The sequence below is a fragment of the Dreissena polymorpha genome, chromosome 4 (genome assembly GCF_020536995.1).
Source record: "Dreissena polymorpha isolate Duluth1 chromosome 4, UMN_Dpol_1.0, whole genome shotgun sequence".
NCBI lineage: Eukaryota > Metazoa > Mollusca > Bivalvia > Myida > Dreissenidae > Dreissena > Dreissena polymorpha.
Window position 1 is genome coordinate 25,139,476 of NC_068358.1, and position 23,968 is coordinate 25,163,443.

General features: G+C 34.2%; 1 protein-coding gene across 1 annotated transcript; it reads left to right on the plus strand.

Annotated features, from left to right (window-relative positions):
• The first annotated feature begins 3,106 nt into the window (after nt 1–3,106).
• LOC127878288 (uncharacterized) lies at nt 3,107–23,485 on the plus strand. Its single transcript, XM_052424808.1, has 12 exons — nt 3,107–3,176; nt 3,520–3,567; nt 3,846–3,925; nt 4,314–4,385; nt 4,741–4,888; nt 7,091–7,213; nt 7,444–7,614; nt 10,167–10,337; nt 10,967–11,134; nt 12,340–12,558; nt 21,573–21,725; nt 23,064–23,485. Exons 1-12 carry the CDS (start codon nt 3,167–3,169, stop codon nt 23,483–23,485), a joined length of 1,785 nt encoding a protein of 594 aa, XP_052280768.1. The 5' UTR covers nt 3,107–3,166.
• Nucleotides 23,486–23,968: the final 483 nt, after the last annotated feature.

The following is a 23,968-nucleotide window of genomic DNA, read 5'->3' on the forward strand; positions in this document are numbered from 1 at the left end:
GACTTGAAGATCCAACGAAATCCACGCACACATCCTGTTTTCGCAATTCATATATCATGCAAAGGGATGTACATTACATTGTATATAAACCGTTGTGCAAATGGTTTGCTCGCATTTAATTTAAACATGGTTCGCAGATGTAATAGCTTCATGACAGTATCTGTAACGTATTGGCGTGTCGAACGTTCATCAACCCAAACGCGTCAAATTTTAAAATGCTCAAAGCGTTATATCGTGGTTAAAAGAGATACGTTTAAAATATAACTAACTTGCTCGGGCGCTGTCATCGTTAATACTAACATAATGTTTAATAAAATTTAATTTTTAGTTAACTAAATACCAGTTTGTTGTTTTAACCATGCCGGAATTCTATATGAGTACATAATCAGTATAAATTGAGGTTATTTTGGACTTGAGTTTTTGTACCTAGAATGCAATATTTTTTTCGCGTATTTTTTATCAGCATTTGCTTGATAATACAATGTCATGTGGGTGTGCTTTAAGCGTATTCACTCATTCCCTGGTGCACTATAATATCATATGTTTAATTTTTGTATCATGTGCACTGTTTTCTATGTCATTTATTTCTAGAAGATTTATTTCCCTAAACAATATTGATTTGATTTAATTCTATGCCTATAAATAATAGTTAAAACATATTTGTATATACGTTTACTCTTTTTATAATGTCAATGTTAACTATATGTTAATCAATGACGATGTGTAAGGCTTTGAACTGTGTATACATATTATGCTTGTGCTTTTTCTCAACGTTTGGAAACGTTTGTTTAATTCTTTTGTCAGCTCTTTATATATTTTGAGGAAATATGTACTTTGTGAATATATTCATACTAGACGGGTTGATTCGTGCTCTGTTGATGTCGCCTTGTGTTGTCATATTTCCAATATTCAAATGCTGTCAGCGATAAGTACGTCTTATTGTGTTATTGACTCCTGTTTAAGACCTTTCTGGTACAAAGTTTTTCTGTTTTACTGCTTTGCAAGTTGTTTATGAATTATATAATGAACACATATTATTAAAAGCTTTATCACAACTGGTTCATGTATATACATATATGATAATTTGAAGAATCTAACTACATTATGTATTTAGATAAAACAGACACACGTTTTTCGTAAATTATATAACATAAAAAATAAATTGCCTGACTCTTCAAGGCTCCTTCACTTAGTTAGACAGCCGTTATGAATTTGAATTACCCTGACGGTTTAACATAGTCACACTAATTCGTGACTTGTATTCACACAACGCAAGTGTTTGAAGGTCGTGCTTCCCAAAATATCAGCATTCAAGCTCGTAAAGTTTATGACTTATCAAATAAGAAAACTCATAAATAAGTTGTAATGTATTACACTTTCGTCATATTTACATGCATTGAAGCAATTGAATCATGCCACTGTTTAGTCTCTTTATACATGCACAGTTGCATGCTATGCAGTTCCACATAATGGAACTTAACTGTTATCAATGTGCAATGTAAAGCTGATAGGCTTAATTATATTTTTCCCCTTTCAACAACTAAGCAAAGAATTACGCGTGGAATTTATTATCATCCAAATAAGAAGAAACACTTGAATAACTATCATTTCATTTACTGACGATGATTTTTCCACATCTGAAATAGAGGCACAGTATCGACTTTTTGTTAAAAATTCTCGCGGACGGCCAACAATCGTCTTAAATAGTTGTCTTACCACAGGAAGCAGTTTTGTTCTTGTACGGTCGCATGAATGCCAGCGAAAATGCGTTTCTAAAGATGCATACGATTCAGGATAATGTGTTAGAGGTGATGAGCACGTTTCGACATTTACACTATGTGTTGAATACAACTCACTGCATAAGGTTTATTATTTAAAGTTGATTTAAACATGCATCGGAAACAAATTTATTACGGTATAACAATTGCTGTTTAGTATAATTTTTAATCGACGTGATAAATAACAGCAATTTTAATTATTGTTCGCTAAATAGGTCTAAAAGAATAGCCACTCATCGTTAAAAGGCCAATCCTCGAAAGCGCGCTATTATAATCTACCACATTGTTGAATTTTCACTAATAAAATCACCGGTGAAGATCGTGACTTCCTATTAGACACATTTGTATATGGCTGATAACGGTTTCACGTTAAAGCAACTGTGGTAATATACTGTAGTCATTTGATCGAATACATCCCTAAACAATATTTACAACGAAACACGTAGGACAGCAATGCCGCTCGACTTCTTTCACAAAAATGACATTGTCTCCGTATATATTTTCGGATTTATTGGTCACATTCGAGTTGCAATGGTCAATCGTACCTTTGCATAGTATGAATAGTTGCTCGTGAAGACTGAGGCAAAGACCGAAATCTGCATTCAAGAAAATATGTCACTTCTTTATATTAATGTAATATTCCCGCTACTGGTATATGTTATCTAATCTACTCCAGTTCTTAAATTCTTAAATTCTTAAATCAACATTATCACTTGATTATACAATGAAGAGCGATATATAAAGTGCATTAAAAACCTTATAAACGATACAAACTGAGGCTAGTATTTTAGACAGTTTAACCATTTTTTTTTAATTAATTCTATTGCTTGAAAATTGATAATTATTATTGTAGTTTCATCATAATTAAAAAAATGAGTAACGTTACTTTTTGTTAAATATGTCAGTACCTACATTTGCCACTTTGTACAGTTTATTACATCAAATACACATGCTTATATTTAAAGCGATATGCGGATTGATAAATAGGTCGATTAATTGACTCATCTTTGGTTTGATCATAGTTTTCTTGTAATCAAACTCGTAAGGATATTTCAAAATTATCCTGCATAAAAGTATAAGAATATACTCAAGTGCATATGGTCAAGCGAACATTGATTTAAATATATTGATTAAGTTTTAAAATTCTGACAACTTACCTATATAGCCAACAGTTTAATAATGTGTAAGAAAGGAAAAAATAATAAATTGAGACAAACAAATTGTGTTCAGTCGAAAACAGTTGTGGTTGTGGAGAATGGTTATTGGGCTTTAAACGTTACTACTTTCTTGATAAGTCAGTGGCTAGAGAAAGAGGACATTTCAGATAGTATCAGTGGGCAGGAATGGAAACGTGTAAGTTGTTAATGTAGTTTAATCAGCAGGCAGAAATGGAAACGTGTAAGTTGTTAATGTAGTTTATTCTTAATTTGTTGCAAACGCATTTACCATTACATATGGCTTATATTCAAAATGTATATGTAGGAACATATATACTATGGCAAACAGTATTTATTCTATTCACTTCAAGCACAAAACAGGCTTCTTTATTGAAGGCACTCACACAAAATAAAATAACTGATTTTAAGTAATACAGTTATGTCTTTGACAAATGGTCGTTATCTTTGTCAACCGATACAATTTAGACTAATAGTTTTATTTATTTGTTAGTTATATTGAACATTCGAAGATAATGCTTCTTTGTTTATTTGAGCCTTATTTTATTTTCTTATTCATCTTGTAGATATTGGGTTTGTGACATTTGCAGCGACACAGATTTTAGCAGACACTGGTATCAATATGGATGTTTTATGTCAATTATGTTTACCTTTTTTATAGATATATTAACATTATAATTTTAGGTTTAGTAATAACAATTATAAGTAATATATAAGTAACGTTTAAATTATATATGTAGTATGTCTCATGAACAATAGACGGTAACCAATACAAATATCAATCTTCAATCGTTTTATTATTGACACAATTTGTGATACAATTTTAACTGTTTTACATGCGTAACCAACAACAAACACGGCATCTAACAATGTATTGTTGTTCTTTTTTTAGGTCTTTTGGAATGTTACAGCTGTCGAAATGCCTCTAATATCAATGTGTGTAACCAAGCCGTTACCTGTGCAGCTAATCAGGTATAAAACAATACTGTGATAATTTGCCTTAATGTTTAGTTGACTTAATTACTACTTCGTCGGTAAGTAACGTAAGTTATCAAAAACAAATTGATACAAGTGTAACTGCATATAACGTATTATGTAGAAAACACAATTATTCTGATTGGTACATGAGCCATAACCTCGGAAATTTTTTTAAGTGCTTCCTTTCGATGAATAAGTGCTTCTTATCATGAATGAATAGAGTCTTGTTCGCGTCTTGTTATGTTGTATACAAATACTTGTGAAAATCTTTCTAACCCCTACCTATTGCACGGCAATGAAGATACAAACGCCGTTCTATCTGCATTTTTCTACGCACATACGGCGACCTTTTACCGATTGTTATTTGCATTTCTTCTTTTAGGCGTGTTTCATGGAAGTCATGACACAGGCGAATGCTCAAAAATCGTATACGATGTCGTGTCGTGATAACAACGTAAAGTTTACATCGTTTCAATGTTTAAAGTTTTGTTGTATTTGTTTGACAGTTGCTTTGTATTATCAAGTCTATTTAGTTGTAAGTATATATGCTAAGTTTTCAAAATGACCCAGTACAAATCAACACATATATTATAAAGTTATTATAATATTAATTGATTCAATGTAATTTGATGAAACATGTATCTTTAAACAGTTTCGCTTATACGTGCAAGTGGCAGTGTTTAATATAAATACATATTATTGAATCATTAAGCAATTGTGTTCGCAATCGTCAATGTTTACAATAGCAGTGTATCAGTTATTAAAATTAACACAATTATTGATTACTTCTGTGTTTGAATGTTGTTTAGGATTGTAGCAAACTGAGTTCTTCTATTCATCCGGTTGGTCGATCCCCTGACGGTCCAGTTAGAAGGCAATCTTCTTTCGATCACAATTATTGTCGAGAATGCTGTTCCAGCTCATTGTGCAACATAGGAATCTGTAACCACACGCAACGTAAGTATTTTTGTTTATAGCGTTTGTTTGAGTTATTATGCATTTAACCATGCTGTTATGTACGTATTTGTGCGATACTACACGATTTTGTTTTTAATTCTAAAACGATTTGTGAGTTTTTATTTTCAATCGTATGTAATTAAATTAATTAAATGAACTAGTTATTTATTGCCTTATTGTAAATCATAACATATGTTTTTTATAACGTTATAACGATTTTATAACGTATCTATTATTTAACTGAACGCACGTGTTTGATTGCTATTGTTTGATTGTTATGTATTATCACACCCCGTTAGTTATTCATTACATATGTAGAATCTCTTTGTAGTATATTTGTGACTTTGTGCCTACAAATATATGTGTGTTACGTTTTAGGACTTCATTTGGGCAGGACTAAGCAAAATAAAAGCTAGTGTAATTATTAAGAAAGGTGGGCTTAAATGATAGCTATTTGTTCTTTTGAAAAATACGTGAAAATAACATGGCGTTAAAGATTACTGTCAGGTGAGGGAAATTGTTATACACTAGTTAAATCGATTATAGATATCAAAACTATGTTTAATACTGGCAAAATGTATGCAGAGAAATTATGTTTACACTTGAAAAAAACAATGTTGGCTCGATGTTCTTTAAAACTGTGTATTGTGTATTAAAAAAGTTGCCTGTAACAAAGGGTAATTTTAAAATTGACAAGAGCCATTCTTGTATTAAACGTATACATGAGAGGGGTATTCGTTTTTGGAGAGATATTCTGACAGGAATAAATTGTTTTATTTCCAAAGTTCTAAAGAACCTTTTAACGAACATGTCGGAACAAAAAGTAACTGTTGTATTGTACTAAGGATTAATTAACATTATAAGTAAATATATTTAACATTTTGAAACATGCCAAATTTTGACAATAAAACTCATTGACCTAAATTACCAACATACATGAAGAAAATAGTAAGGCGCACAATAGAAAAAAAAAACAAATTTATAAAATATAAATCCAAACAAAGGCATTCAAGCTTGTAAAACAATATGGAATTCAAATTGTTTTATATCGACTGGAAAAAAGTACATGAACTCGTTTGCAACCATACAAAAGATAAATATATTAGAGGGTTTCAGTGCTGAATAGTGTACAGAATCTTAGAAACAAAATCTCTTAAGTTTAAAATGAAAAATATTGCCAATAATCTATGTACATTTTGGAATAATGAAGTAGAAAATAGTATGCACTTGATTTGGTACTGTACATATTTCCAATAAATTGTTAAATTTGTTGTTGAGACTATTAATAGGAGAATACCAAGCTTAACTATTTATATCAAATGTCAGGATCTAATACTTGGAATAACGACCCCAAACATGAATTTTTAAATCACTGTGTGTCTAGAAATTAAACGGTATATTGTTCATTCCCAGAAGAAAAACAGAATCCCTTCAACTTTTGGACTTGTAAAAATCATAAAAAACACAAAAATATACAAAACAACAATTAAAACAGATGATGAATTAAGAGACTGGTTCCTTATAAAAACATCTCCCATAGTAAGACTTATCGTACACAACACATAATATAGATACTGTATATATATATATATATATATATATATATATATATATATATATATATATATATATATATATATATATATATATATATATATATATATATATATTTAAATCACAAAGTACTTTGTAAAGTCTGCAGTTTAAATGTATTTTACACAATGCGATTAAGCACTTAAGCACTTAAGTAACCTTTCGAATGTGCAATACATTACAGACAAAGATATACATAATTACAACTAAACCGTATAATATGTATGAGCAAATTAGTTGGTATAGTTCTTGAAATATTAGAACATATACATTGTATGTGAATGTATGTTATATAACTTTATTTATGCTGTTTGAGTGTCTGTACTCCTATTGTTGTACTTAAAATACTCTGTAAATAACATGCTTGCATGTATATTTGTAATATCTTACGGAAAGAATAACTTAGTTTATGTACAGATCTAATACCTGATCTTAAAATGCTATGTTTAATATATTCGTGCATGAATGTCTGTAATATTTTACGAAAAAAATGTCATACAACAAACTTAAGAATCATAATGATGCTCAATCTGTATACGAATATCAAAGTTCATGAAGTTTAGCATGATGTTTGAACTGTATGTGTTTGTCTTGCTATGTTTATTGCAGCTATTGTCTGTGAAGACGACCCAAGCATCGACTGTGCAAGAATCAGCTCAATTTTCAATGTGTGTGAAGATATTCATAAAGCAAAGATGGTTTGTCCAAAATTCTGCAACCTTTGCAATATTGGTGCGTGGAATGTGTGAAGTTATGTGTATGTTTATATTTGATTTTTCTTAAGTTATTTATAGTTAACAACTTAAACTCGCACATATCTTTAAATAAATATGGTTTATTGATATTTAAAATACCGTCTTGATATAATACAATTTTTAAGAATGTATTTTAAGGAAAACACGTAGTTTTTTACTAGTACATGGAAGGCACAGACAGGAAAGAAATTAATATTAATACTTCAGTGGACGGAAACTGGAATACGTGGTCATCCTGGACCGTCTGTGACGTCACGTGTGGAAATGGAACTCGGTCACGTGATCGAGCATGTACCAACCCAGCGCCACAAAACGGAGGTCAAGATTGTATAGGAAGTAGTGTTACAAGCGAAACGTGTTCTATGGCAGTTTGTCCAAGTACGTCTTTATTTGGAACGATAACGCATTTGCACTATATGCTTAACAAATCAAGCTGACACAAGCATAAAGCTGTTATCAGTGGTCACAATTCATGCATTAACTATCGATTACGAGATCAGTCGGTGTGCGGAATAGTATATCTAAAGGAATAATTTAACTTGATTATGCCACTACTGCGCATTTACTGAGAACACGATCTGAGAACTACTTTTTTGTAGGCTTGGAATGTCGCTAACCTCATTAAAATGTAAACAAACTGAAACATTCATAGTGTATTTAGAAAATTAATAAAAAGTAAGTATTAATTAAAACTTATATCATATAATAAGTTTATAAAAAATGGAAAACATGAAAGAAATTAGCATTCATCTTTGGGATAAATAAAACAAATACAAATGTGGGCCTCACTTGTTTCACTTAAAAAGAACACACATTATACAGCATAATAACTTAAAATAAGAAACATTAAACTTAACAAAAAAAACTTAATACGTTTTAATAAAAAAGTATACATGACAGATTTGATCAAAAGAAGAATTCAGGACAACTTATACTTTAAAGATGCAAATGCTTTCCCTTTTTTGTGTCACTCTTTAAATAGCAAGGCAAAAAAGGTTATATCATACACAATACATTTATGTCGACAAAGAAAAATTCTAAATAATACTGATGCTTTCTTAGTCAATACCTGCCATAACTTATATTATATAAATACATGAACAATTCAATTTTTAAGATTTTTTTAAATAATTAAGATGCTTCTTAATCAATACCTGCCATATCTAATAATACATGAAATATTCAATTTTTAATTGTCCGAAATAAATTTTTGACATAAAACTGCTTTTGTTTCCACATCTTTGAAAATGTTTGTTCACACGGGTAGTCTGGTAGTCTAGTTAACCTGAAAATGAAAATAAGAAACCTTTATAAAATCATCATTTAACACTCATTGCACAACTACTTATAAAATAAAAATCGACTCATTGTTCACAATTTGACTAGTTTGCAAATGATATTTCAAGAATTTTAAACAATGTGCGACTCATTTTTCACAATGTTGAATAGTCACCACCCATTTTTCACAATTGTGAACAGTGTGCGACTCAGTTTTTGTACAATTTGGACAGTGTGAAACTCATTTGTTCACAAAATAATGGGACAGAGGTTGCTGCACAAAGATGAAAAAAGCCCAATGCCAGAAACTATATCCAAAAAATAGCTCCATGGCTTATCGAATCTAAACAACCCATTCTACTTTCAACAAGCACACAGACCAATGACAGTAGGACTAGTGGCACTGATCGTTGGTTCATCAGCATGAAAATGGGTGTAAAGAATAGCACAGATAATGAAACCATGTGTATTGTGCATTAGTTGCAATAATCCAACTCCCAGCTATTTACCCTGTACGTATGTACTTATAAAAGCTCAGAGCATTCAAGAAGAACTATAGTGTGCCTGTATAACGATGAAACTTACCAACCCTCGACCAGGAAACATATTGTGCAGACTATGTGGATTCAGGATGCTCTCCCACTGATATCATGCAGATCATTGGTCAGAGGAACGTACACAACATCATTAATCGCAGCAATATATATCTCTGACTCCAAACACACAGCTTGCAAACTCGCTGAATATTTCACAAAAGCAGCTTCCTATGAAAGTTCCAGCGACTCGAAATCCACAAGAAGTCGCGTTCCCCACCCACTTCAACTTCGCACGCGAAGGCCTGTTTTTCGGGACAAACGTTTAAAGCTCACAACTAAATGTAGATCTATGCTACGGAGATGGACAAGTTGGAAAAAAATATCACTCTTATCACTTTCAATGATCGCACTACATTAAAATCCTGTTCCATTTGGTATTGTCTATATTGTTTGAATATTTCATACTACACATTCGCTTTGAAAATAGCGGTTACCGTGTACTTGGAAGTACATGTACATGTCGAATGTGTTATTATGAAAAAGAATTGGTATTGTGTTTTTAGTGCAGAAATTGTAATTTTAAGTATCGACATTTCGCTTCATTTTTTTTTATTTTGTTAAATTATGTGCGTTTAAATTGTATTGTTTGTTGCTTACTTTCGAACTATTTTTTATGAGTAAATATGCATAGAGGCTAGCGGATGTAATCAGGCTGCTACTAATATGCATGTTTTACTACAGTTCATCAATGAAATTTAGCGGTTGTTTGTTTTTGTGTTTTTTTGTTGTTAAAATTTGCATATTTACTTTAAATGTGGCATACTTAATAGAATATATGGTTGGTGACTTTTGATATCATGTGATATCAGACTCGTCCGATATGGCGTGTGAAAAGGCTCGGCAAGCCTCGCCTTATCCTACGCCATATCAGACTCGTCTGATATCACATGATATCAAAAGTCACTAACCATATATTCTCTATATATTACCAATATCAGGAAAAAACAATAATTATAAAAGTCTTCAGACATCTGAACGTTGCTTTAACAAATAAGGATAATAAATACAAAAGCACGGTAAAAAATCATTAAAACTTTCCTTGAATTTCCAATGCAGTTCACGGTAGCTGGAGTGAATGGTCATCATGGGGATCGTGTTCAGTCACTTGCGATATTGGCCTGCAGAGACGTGACAGGGACTGTGACACCCCATACCCGGCTCTAGGTGGAGACCACTGTTTTGGGGACTCCAGGGATGATAGGATATGCTATGAATCGGCTTGCGCAAGTACTTACACTTTGTTTAGTTCATACAGTATTACAATTATTTTTATCCATATATGAAATGAAATAATAAACTTATAATAATTATTGTGTAATAAAATTTAAGGAGTTGCTAAATACAAATACACTTCTTAACATTAGCAAAGCGTCAAGCAATACGTCTTTAAGCAACGTTTGAATGATATGAACATGTCGTGTAAGGCGTCATAAACATGCTTCTTAAAAATACTTTAAAGTCATAAATATTGTATACCTCTACAAACTTCTGATGACGCGTCGCAGATTTGATGGTGACTCGGGTTAGCGTGGCCCGAGGATATATCTGCATTTGTCATAAATAGCAAGGGAAACATATTATTAATAATTTAATAACTAAGAGATGTTTTATGCAACTGCATTATTTATGCATTGTACATATCGATCAATGTAGATCAAGACAAACACTCTTGAAGTATTCAGAGATTTGAATAATACAGTGAATGAGATTGTTAGATAACCAAACTGATACATGCAGGAAACGGGCAGTTATATGTACTATAAAGTTATTGAATAAATAAGTGCATATAGCAAAAGGTGAATAAAGAAAGGGACATAACAATACACATCGGCATTGTATCTTTTGTGTTTACTTAGACGGAGGATGGTCCCCATGGGAACAATGGAGTTCTTGTTCAGTCACCTGTGGAGACGGGCTGCGAACAAAAAATAGAGCGTGCAACAATCCAGCGCCATCCTTCATTGGTCGTTATTGCGACGGACAACCTCAAGTCACTGACCTGTGTTATAACAAACCCTGTTTAGGTTAGTATTATTAAGGTCATGTTTAATCGTTATATAAGATCTATCTATATCAGGCACTGATGGCATGTATAGAAAAACTATAGATGTTCAAATACGCTTTGCAAGGAAGTTAGATAAGAAGCAAATTTTATTTTAATACAAATTGACGCACATTATCGTTATTGATGAAATAGTACTACATGTAAATTATTTTCTTTATAAAATATTATTTAATATGATAGCATTTTAAAACATACGGATCAGACATAGAGATGTGTTTTAAACAATTTAAGAAATATGCTCTGCTAGTCCGCTCATCGCCCTGAGATCAAACTCTCCTTTTGTGCCAACATACTTAAATATTTAAATGACACACAGTGTGTTAAACTCACTTATGAAATAGCGTCCCCATAATTATATCACTTGGTTTACGTTATTTGAAGTGTGTCGCGTAAGTAATTATGACTTTGATCGATAGTTTTTGAAAATTAAACTGGATCAGCTAAAAGTTTACATTTCACATGGCCGAGGACTAGCCTATGGGGTAAATGTGTATTACCAGACGCCAACCGGTTACACAGACATATGCAACTAATTTGATGTTAAAATAGGTGATGCTATTTTCTATCCTCGTATATCTTTGTGATATCGGAAATCAAAACCAAAATATTTTGTAATTAGTGTATACCTTTACATCTTACTGAAAAAATGGGTTTTTGCACTATATCATGCAAGCTAATTCATAAGAAATCCGTATCTCACTTCAACAGATGGGAAAGTGGACAAGTGTGTTGTATCCATATACGTAACGTTCTTTACGACATTGGAAAAAACTTGCTTAATTTTTAAACACACACACAATATTACACTTACAGAATTGCGAACGTCTTACAAAGTCTTCATGCGCGTCTTTTTACAGCATGAGGTTCGTTTATTTATGTGATTCATTACTTTATGTTAAACTGATCCGTTTTCAAAGAATCTTTCAAGAGTATATTTGATTTGCTGAAATCGACATTAAGCAAATAAGTTCAACAATAGTACTCTTCGGAGGTGTATCGTGTGTGGCACTTCATTCGTTTATTGTCTTACATCGCGATGAATACAAAATCACAAATTCAACCTATGCGATAAACATTGTATAACACCATAGTCCTTTAATATAACATATTTACTCAACAAATAATTGGTTAACATGCAATATCTTATAGTTGTTACTGTTTCAGAAAGGCAGAATGTGGCGTTCTCAGTATATTTGCAACAGTCGGTGTACAACATGAGTTCAAACCAAACAATCACATTTGAAGTCGTTGTTATAAACGACGGAAATGCTTACAACCGTAGCACAGGAATATTCACAGTTCCAGTATCCGGGGTCTATATGCTCACGGCGTCCTTAGAATCAACACAAGGTCATCGGCAATGGTTCAACATTGTTGCGGACGGTCAGATACTTTCAACAATTGTTTACTTCCCGGCAAATGACGGGAAACATGCAACGGGTACAAATGTTGTAATTGTTCGTCTTAACAAGATGCAACGTATATGGGTTGCAGTGGATCCACTCGATACTGGGGAATCCCTACATGGTGATGTACGCACATCAACCTTTTCTGGACTCTTTTTGTGCGGTTTATTTATTAACAATATCATTAAAATAAACAGTTTCCTTTTAACATTTCTTTGATGTTTTGTATTTATTCAGTCAAAATAGTGCGCTGCTTGGTTAATATATGTTGTGGTATCTGATGACATGGTTATATGTCACATTTCGCGTATTTTATTGAGCGTTAAGGCCATTAAATTGTTTTTGTTAAATGTTCAGTAAAACAATATTTTGTTTTATAAAACTGTAACTCATTCTCAAAGTGGTTATATGAAAAGAAGGAACCTTCATTTGGGGCAAGTATATATTATTCCGAATTAAATAGAGTTACATATATATATATATATATCCTAATTGTTATTTTTTTGTTGATTATAATTCATTAGTATTTGTAATGAGTTGTACAAATTATGAGGACGTTTAATATTCTTGCCTGTACGCAATTCCTTGTGCCATAGTTAGTAGAGTTCGAATACTTCATAAAAAATAACATCCTTTCTAACTTTGTATTCAGGCGCTACCTACTAATTGTCATATTCCGAAACAATTTTAGAATAACATGCTTGTATATGTAACCTTGGAAATCAAGTAGGTTATTAAACACATCAGACTAGCTCGCTATTAAGATAGTAAAATAGATAAAAGCTTAAACATTGCATGGTTGAACCGCCTCAAGAATCTCTTTTATATTCAAGGAGCATGTTTTGAAGAAAACCTTTATATGATAATACAACCCGAACGTTAAAAAGCTTTCAGGGTTTAGGCAAGACGGGTTTCCCTTTACAGTGCAATTTTAACATTGTAATCCCTGGCGCGGATCCAGTTTGTACCACAGGTCTTTATTTCTTTACGCTTTGTAGAAGTCCAAATATTAAACCGTAGGGCCGAGCTTTTTTAGATGAGAATGTTGGTAGCATTTCTCTTTAAACCCCTTCTTTTTGGCCCCGATACTTTATTTGTTCAACGTAATGGGCATTTTCTCACGATTTTCATATATGACCATCCGACTGACTGTACTTTCATCACACCGCAATGTTACGGAACCGAAAACACATCATAATAATTACTATACACGATTCAGTTAAGACTCACACATCGAGATAATATTATATGCGAATAAAAAGAATCAGTGTTGAACTGCGTAAATATTTTTTAGAAAAGCATGATAAATGCAATATTCTGAACGTGATTTTTTTCACATTGGCATCAATAGCTAAGAACATTTAGCAGTTTATAGTTTAATGTAATTATAACTTGATTCTCTGAAAGACTTTTTTTAGTTTTATGGTTTACTTTATTTTATGCTACAGCGGTTTGGTTTGTACTGTGTGGATCAATAAAAAGTATAGTCATACATATCTTCAAGGTTGCAATTATCCATTCTCCGGATACTGTAAGCAGAAAAGATAATGTGTGTTATATGGATAAAATGTAGTTACGATCATTGTTTACATAGTTTATTTATACAAAAACACTTGTTATTGGTTTTATTTTGTAAACAAATGTGATGCCATTTTTTTAATGACTGTGAGGTCGTTCAATCATGTTTATATTTTTTGTTATTGTTGTGTTTTATTAAATAATTTTAAAAGCCGCGCGTTTTTTTTCGTGATTATATCGCTTGATAATGTGCAAAAACTAGATAGTGTTCATTTTACAAGTAAATCGTAAAAGTATTACATCTAATAGGCATGAGAGGTTATCAAGAGAGTAATATTTATTTTGAATCAGTGATTTGTTTCAATGTGTTCGATATAGTTGGTTTCTACTATTTAGACATTGCGATATTCATACCGCTTTGTTTATAACTACGCCTATGTCGAACTTATCAGAAATAATCCAATCCATTTGCCCTTCATGATAATAATGTCGTCTTGTTTCAAATATGATACAAACAAAGCTGTCTTATTTGAAACCGAGTTTCGTGTCAAAATGCACTTCTTGATTATAGATTTTTTATTTACTTCCCCTTTAGTACACAACTCATTTAAACATCCGATCCCTCAGAAGTACTCCAAATTGTATGAGCAGTGTCTATTGTATTAAGGTTTGATGTGATCACAAGTTGCCTCTTGAGACATGAGGATATACTCAGATAAATGCTGTGGTCATAATCTTCCTGTCATTATAACATTATTGTAAAATGGAAGAGATTGCCAAGAGCTCCTTGAAAAAGAATTATTCCAGCTTCCTGGTGAAATTTTTAAATGGTTCAATCTCAAGTGACAATTTCGTAAAAAATTATTACACAAAGCGATGACAAATACCTAACTGAAACAAAATCAAATTCGCCATCTAGTAATTGTAAATGCTTTGAAAAGTACATTTATTCTAAGCAGATCATAAATGTTCAATACTTTTCTAAATGAAGTAAACGAAACCCGTCAATGGGACGGTGAAAACGCAATACTAATATACGTTTATTTATAAAAACGCAATCTCAAAGAATTGATTTGACTTCTTATCTTTTCATGCCAAATCATGTATACATGCTTGATGCACTCCTTACAAACGTGTAGGCTGTCATTTGATTAATACAAATCTTTAAACTATATTTTCTATAAAACATTTTTTAATCAACAGTAACGAAAGCCACGATTAAGGATTCTAATAAATCGTTGTGTTTGCATAACGCCGTGTTGCTTTATTTACACAATTGTAAGAGCGTATGTTTTAATGTTTTAATGTGTTTTGCTTTTATTTGATAACTGTAACAAAAAATGCAGATAGTTAACTTGTATTAACATTTTATTCAATCGCAATTCATCAAAACACATGTTAACGACTATTAAAGTCAGAACAAACAGTGTCACACAATGCATGTTTGACATATAGTAAGAAGACACTTCATATGTGCTCACTTTAAACATTTATCAACTCATGCGGTCTGTATTAAAATGTCGATAATATAATTTTCGATTATTGTTTAAATGAACAAATTCTAAACAAAGTATATTATAAGAAATGTACATAGTTAGATAAGTATACAATGCTTTTTAAACTACGTTGTTGAGTTGGTCTTAAGAACATAGCGACGAAACACACCAAAATAAGTATAATCAATTCAATCACATTAAAGTAAGCATAACATCAAGAACTAAGAAGATAATCGTTTAATAGTGTTTTTAGAAAACCGTGTATTGTTCAGTGCATTATTAGTCACTTATGAGGAGCATCAACCATAAAATTTGAAATCGAACATAGCATTACTTTTTCATTTAGTTTGTGTTGTTATGAGTATAATTTTAAATTCGCAATCGGTTTTAATAAAGATTTGTTGGTACACATTTTCAGTAAATTGCTATAATAGATTATAATACTTATTTCCGTGTACTCAAGCCTCTGAAAAGTCGCCAATCCTTTGCAGTATCACCAGTTCCGGAATCTGTCATAATATTCATGACGTGCAATTGTTAATGGTCAATGGTTCTAGTTGTGGGCGAATTGTGTGTTGAGAGGATCTTATATTTTGTCCCGAGGACTTTATCTTCCTGTAAACAATTGATTTTTGCCATACGTTGTTCACGAGCAGTTCTCTGGTGCACCGCGTATATTGAAGTGACTAGTGACTATTTTTTAATAATTGGTTAAGTTATTATAGTAAGCGAGAAATACTCGGAAACAAAAATTCCATAATTAACTTAACACGAGGCATTACCAATACATATATAAAGTCATTAATGAATGTTTAAGTTGATTTTCAAATTCAAATCTTTATATTTCAAATCATACTGTGCTGAAATGCATGTTGACACGAGAACCGAAAGAAACAAATGAGTTTTCATCTTATTTCAATCATAGCTCTGATTTTATTTTAACTCCTAAATTAGAAACATACAACACGAGATTGTATATATGCTTGCAATGAAAACGACTACACAACATAATTCCAAGCATGTTTCATCAAGATTGAGTCATATAGAAGTGTTTACAGTGGTTACAAGGTTTTTCTAAGATTTAACCTAGTGACATTGTCTGGGAGCTAAAATTAGTGTTCAGACATAGTTTTAGTTACAACGGCTACTTTGGGCAGTGACCCGAACTCATATGTACATGTTTAGTAGAGGGCCTTCCAAGAGACATTTTCCAAAGTTCAGCATTTTTTTTAGACATTTTGAAAATATAACAAGAATACGATACAAAACTTAAATGCAATACCGGTTTTCAAATATCTATAAGCTCGTATTTGAACGTGTATCAACACTTACATAAAAGTGTGGATTTCTTTTTAATAAACAACACTTCACTGAAAACAGGTACATGTATACTTTAAATGCTCATCCTGTCAATTGTATAAGCGTGCATACTAAAGAAATGAAGATATATGTAAACAAGATATTGTAATAGACCTGTCAATAATAATGCAACAAGTCTATAATTTGAATCATTAATATGGTTAAACAAGGAACAAATAGCAATTCATTGCACACTTCGAATTCTAAAAGTTCTTCAAAAAGATTAATATTATACACTTTGTGTTCCTTTGACTGTTTACATCAGAGCGGAAGTAGATGATCTTATTGTCCCTTTCGGAGAAATGCAGGAGCAAGATCAGCAAAATTGGTTTCTTCGCCAATTAATGTTGTGGTGATATGACGGAATCGTTTCACTGTTGCTTTTACAATATCAACGTCTGCATCCCCTTGTGACACAACGACATAACATACCCGTTAAGTACGAGCTCTGCTGATCAGAGCAATCATGCCTGCCTTGTTTTTGTTACGAGAAAAAAAGTCCCCCCCTTTTGCATGAGCATTCTGTTTCTTTGGCGATACTCACAACAGAGTTCACGTTCTTTCCTTGTCTCTGGTGTGAGTTGTCTTTGATAGAAGGACCGTTTTCGTAACCATCAACACCACTGTCGCTTGTCCATAACGCCTTACAGTGAAACCTGCATAAGACTCGCCCCTTTTTTCATGAAGCAAAGAGCCAACATCTCTCACGTTAAATCGGTTTCAAGAATACAGTTTATTACAGCCTCACTTGATGCGTTTTCAGCATGACCTCGAATTGCCTCAATGATATCAGGCTTGTCTGCATTGCGCAGTATGGTCTTGGCTTCAAAGACTGAAGGGGGATGGAGATTTATTTCGCAGTATTGTCTTGGCTTCAAAGACTGAAGGGGGATGGGGATTTTGACACTACCAGAAAACGCTGTAATAGAAGTGCATGATCGATAGCACGGTCTTAAGCAATCTTTACAGCGGATCTATTCCCAAGAGTTTTGGCTGCTCTATCTTTTCTCTTAAATGTATAAGCAAATGCCGAATTTCCTATGATACAGACATGTGCCATAAGTGAACGTCATGTACGTTTTGAGTAATAGCTGCATTGGTAAGGGTAGCAAATAAACAACGTTCAAATGAAATAAAAATGTATGGGTTATATCCCTTCCTATAATCAATTATCTTTTTACGCTCATCATGGCGTATTTGTATCTAGAAAATGACGTTATCTGCCGCCGAAATCATGTCATAAACAGTCATGGTAGGTGAAAGGAAAGAACACCCCTGACTCAAAAACGGCTGTTGTTTCATTGTTTCAATCAGGTCTACGACAATCACCAATTTTAGCGATTATAAATATATATTTCGCGCACGGAATAGTGTTAAAACTTACCGAAAAAAGGAACCCCTGCAAAAATAAATGAACGTGAAAGTCGGGCATTGTACGGATCGTTAAAAAAAACAGGAAAATAACTTTATCGGACATAACTGGAGTTTTCAATCAAAATAGGAACGCTACAGTTTTCAGACGCACCGTTCAGAGAAAATTGTATAGTAAAGGATATCACATGCGAGTTTTTGTAAAACGGATTCAAATTCGAGAAATCAACCAAAAAAATCGCGTAAACTGGTGCAGAACAAACAGGTGGAGGACTGTAGACCATTACTAGAAAAGGGTGGTCTTCAGTGACGAGTGCAAAGTTGATATCGGGACCGACAATAAGGTTTTCCTTTGGAGAAAAGTCGGCAAAGAACGGCTACCGTGTTGCCTCGGAACTCCCCCAAACCCTGAGTTCAGTTTGATGATATGGGGTTGCATTACATACGAAGGTGTCGGTACTGTAACTGCTCTAAAGGGTACCATTTATGCTGAAAAGTATATTTCCATCCTAGATGATAATCTCTGGCTCGTTGTAGCTCGCCATTTCCAGGATTGAAGGTACATATTCCATGATGACAACGCCCCGATTTATAGAGCCCGGGTAGTATGCTAGTTCAAAACAGAACATAGAATTAATTCTATGATCTGTCCTGCCCGAAGTCCGGACTTAAATATATAATAGAGAACGTATTACATAGACTTAAATGACAACTAAAAAATCAACCTGATATCGTAGACATACAACATAAGCTCGAGGCAGCCATTCGGGACATCTGGATAAACAGTCCCATAGAATATATCAGAAACTTGTATTCGAGCTTACCAAGAAGAATACAGAGTGTAATAAAATCGAAAGGCTATATTACCAAATATTAAGGTAAATCGTTGGTGTTTAATATATTTAAAACGCTTTGTTTTATGAGGAACATTTATTGTTGACGTCACGTCAGCCATTTAGTTTTTTGACGTTCACTCGTGACGCATCTTATGATTTTGTTTCCAACCTCTTGAAATGCATGCACGTTCACATCTGACCCAGCCACTGTCTCATTGACAATGTTCCGTTAGTAGGATCAGCTGTGTAGGGTGAGCAGTTTGTAATATGTGTCTGCATTTTCTCGAGATCAGGAGTATCTCTTTTGATGCGCGCCTAACATGAGTCTTTGTGTTGTGGGCTTGAAGTATATACCAGGTATGTGAAATCATGTATGGTACAATTGTACTCGGATGTTACATGTGCAGATAGGGTTGAAAGGTTTGCATTTTCTCGGTCATCCCACTGCCACCAATAAGACCCACTGTGTTCTTTGGAGACTTCATCAATGTTTGCCAAATGACAAGATCACTGCTTAGCCTAGTCCGGCACTGATTGCTCCTACGAACAACGTGACAACCATCAGGGAATCTCGATAAACGTCTGGGTGCGTTTCTTCTAGGCTGCTCATTTGCTGCAGCAAAGAGGGATAGACAATCTGATACTGCCTGCAAATGCATCAGCCAACACCCAATACGATCCACCTTGATCAAAATCCTTGTCATGCTTACCATAAGCTGATAATTCAGCCATAATGTTCATATCTTTGATGTTTTGGCAAGTTCATTTTTGTTCTTCTCTGTAGCTGTATCGAGTTTGATGAAATCTCAAAACATGTGGCATCAGCTAGCATTGTCTCGCCCCTAAGAAGGGAAGAATAGAACTCCCCTGCCTGATCCAGCAGTATATTAATTTCGGGATCTTCCTGTTTCATTTCGGCTATAAGCTGGCTGTGTGGGCACTTGTCAACAAGAAAATGGCCTCGCAAAGCCCTCTTGACAGTTTTCCCGCTCTTAATGTACACATTGCATTTTCTTCATACACAGTCGCAAGATTTTGAGACCGGTTCCTTCCACGACGTAGCCTTACAAAACATGGATTCATCAAACGTTACAATGTTAGGAAGGTTGTTCCTCTTGGCATGATTGCAAACAAAGTCTAATGTTGACATAATGCACGATTTGTCCAAAGAGTACATATTGATCATAGGCAAAAATTTGACTGACGAATGTCCAAGGTGCTGGCTCCCCTGATGCAAAATATGCATAATTCCCTGCCGATTCGGTATTGCCTGTCTGAAGCTGAAGGAGACTTCCAACAAAATATCGACCCTCTAGTCATAATCTAGAAATCTCTACAGGTCTTCGAATACTACTTCATGACAAATATGCCTTACAAAACGGTACTCAAAGATAGAATTGTTTGTCTTATTTCTAGTGTTCAGCTCTGGGGTATGTTTTCGCGGAATCAGAAAGTTCGTCCGTGTTCTGGGGGTGATAGATGCAATGACACCGATCCCATGAAAAGGACGGTTGCAGTAAATGGTGATAATATTGAGGTCAATATTAGCGGCGGCAAAGAGAAAAAACATCTCCAACCAATCTATATTATTACCAAGGACATGAGGTTCCACGAAATCCGCTGCATTTTTCTCAAACCTCATAACTTCTGTATATAGGCCACATATACCGGCATTGTTGACACAACCTTTTAAGAAACAAGTATGAGGCAGTGTTTAGAACACGCATGTTTGATATGTGTGTACAATGGTGGTCTGTATTGATATTTTGTTGTTTATGACGCTTTAGCTTCAATATCAGATGTTTGTATACAAGATTTTACGGGGAATTAATATTTAAAACAAACATGAAAAACTATTTATTATAAAATTACGAGAAAAAAAACAGATTTTAGAGTCAATAGTGATTGTAACAGTATAGCCCTTAAATTGAATGCATGATCATACGCCGTGCCACTCTGTTAGTATATACATACATGCCTCCGCAGTTTACTCAGTCTATTGCTAGCGCTCACCACATGCACGCACACTATCAAGTTGCCTGATAATATATTTATAATGGATGTATAATAAACTTATAACCATACGTGTAGTTTATTAAGTACACCATAAACAGTGTGTAAGAAGATAGCTGATAATTGGATTAATCCGTTCAGACAGTTTCAAAACATTTTGTTATCTGTGCCAATTATCTGGATCTACGCCATGGGTGATGAACCACCACCAGCGGTCGCAATAGCAGCGCCAGCGACAATGCCATCGTTCATACCGTTACCAGGAAAGTTCGACATGGACGGTAAAATTACCACAAACTTGAAAACATTTAAGCGCTCGTGGATTAACTACGAAAAAGCATCAGGACTGAGTGCCAAGGCAAAGGATTGACGTGCCGCTACGTTCCTTACATGCATAGGACCGAAAGCTATGGACGTGTTTGAGGGATTCGCATTCACTCAGGACGAAAGCCAGGAAGACATAGACGTCATTCTACAGGAATTTGAAGCATTCTGTGTTGGGAAGGCCAACGCTACGTACGAAAGATACCTGTTTCATACGTGCGTACAAGGTGATATGGACTCATTTGACACATATTTGTCAAAAATACGCCAACTTGCCAATACATGCGAATACGGACAATTGAACGATGACTTAATCAAAGACCGATTGGTTATCGGAAAACGCGACACACATGTGCGTAAACGTCTTTTACAAGAAGACAAATTAACTTTGCAAAAATGCGTTGATATGTGCAGGGGCGCAGAAGCCTCAAGTGCAAAAATCAAGACAATTAGCAATGGTGCGTCAGGTGTGTCCGACGATGTGCATTTCGTAAAACCAAAATCAAAGCCGCAACAAAAGCAAAACAATCACAGAGGACGAAAGTCAGCCGTAAAGAAATATCCTTATTGTGGAACAAATTGCATGCCAAATAAGTGCCCGGCCTTCGGAGTAAAGTGCCGAAAATGTGAAAAACTTAATCATTTTGCGTCGGAATGTTGCTCAGTCAGAAAATCAAAACACAAAAGCCATGAAAAACAACGTGACCTTTCAGATGATGGGAATTGCAATGACATTTTAACACTAAACGCAGGAAAGTGTTTTAAGAACAAAATTTATGAAACATGTTATTAGTGAAACTCGGTAAAACAATAACATTTCAATTAAATTCGGGCGCGACAACAAATATCATTCCACGGTCACTAATTCTAGAAGTCAAAATTGAGAATGTATGACAAATCAGTGATCAAAGCTGAAGGGAAATGCAAATTAATGATAAAACATCCAAAGACACATGCTAGGTACACTGTTCAATTTTTAGTGATTGATAAAGATGCGACCCCGCTACTGGGCGCAGAAGCAATACAAGAAATGCAATTGATAAAAATTCAATATCATAACATATGCCCTGTGGACAACTCTGATTGTTTGTCAATGCATGATATTGAACAGAAATATTCAACAGTCTTCATTGGTGAAGGTGAATTTTCTAAGCCTCTTCATTTGAACGTTGATGATACTGTTCAACCAGTGAAAATGTCTGTACGACGCGTGCCGTTATAATTGAAACTTGAGCTTAAAAAGCAGCTAGATAAACTTGAGAATAATGGGACACTTGCGAAAGTTGACACCCCCACTGACTGGTTATCTAGTTTGGTAATTGTGAAACGTGCTACTGGAAAGATTCGTCTATGCATCGATCCTAAGCCACTTAAAAAAGCGCTGAAGCGTAGCCACTACCTGATGCCAGTGGTTGAAGATTTATTACCAGAGCTCTCACAAGCAAAAGTATTCAGTAAATTCTTTTTGGCATGTCAAATTAGATGAGGAGTCTAGCTTTTTAACATCATTTGAAACGCCTTACGGAAGTAACGTTGGCTCAAATTGCCGTTTGGAATATCTCCAGCGCCGGAATACTTCCAGCAGTATTTGCAAGAAAGCCTTAGTGGTCTCAGTGGAATATGCGCCATAGCGGACGATATAATTATTTACGGCAAAGGCTCAACATACGACGAAGCCGTCAGAGACCACGACACCAACTTGAAAAAATTGTTGCAACGATGCATAGAACGCAACATCAAGCCAAACAAAGATAAGTTGCAGCTACATAAGACAAGCATTCCGTTTGTTGGTCATTTATTAACGGACAAAGGTGTTAAACCGGACCCAGCGAAAGTTGAAGCAATCATGAACATGCCGAAACCAACAGACAAGCTGGGTGTGCAGAGTCTATTAGGTCTTGTCAATTATTTGACAAAGTTTCTACACAAGCTAAGTGACATGTGTGAGCCACTACGTCAGCTTACACACAAGGAAAACTTATTCTAGTGGTCCCATGCGCATGACGAAGCACTACACGCGATCAAGCAAGCATTGTGTAATGTCCCTGTGCTGCGATATTTTGATTCAAAGCTCGAAACTACATTCCAATGTGATGCATCCGATACCGGATTGGGGTGTGTGATGTTTCAAGGTGGACAACATGTTGCATTTGCACGTCGAAAAATGTCAAAATCGGAGATCAAAAAGGAACTCTTATCTGTGCTATTCGGATTTGAGAAGTTTCATTAATATATATATATATATATATATATATATGGTCGGAAAGTGACTGTAGAGGGTGACCATAAGCCGTTTGAAATAATAAGCAAAAAGCCGTTGATCAGAGCTCAGGGTTTGCAGAGGATGCTACTCAAACTGCAAATGTACGATTATGACATTGTGTAAAGGAAAGGCGAACACATATACATATCGGATACGCTTTCAAGAGCTTATCATGGCAATGGGTCAACGAAACTCGACGGCGTTCTA

Bases quoted from the DNA above. Each gene is read 5' to 3' on its own strand.
- LOC127878288 (XM_052424808.1), top strand. The intron at 3,568-3,845 runs GTATCAATATGG...TTCTTTTTTTAG, and splicing joins ACAGATTTTAGCAGACACTG to GTCTTTTGGAATGTTACAGC. The intron at 12,559-21,572 runs GTCAGATACTTT...TTACATGCATAG, and splicing joins GTTCAACATTGTTGCGGACG to GACCGAAAGCTATGGACGTG.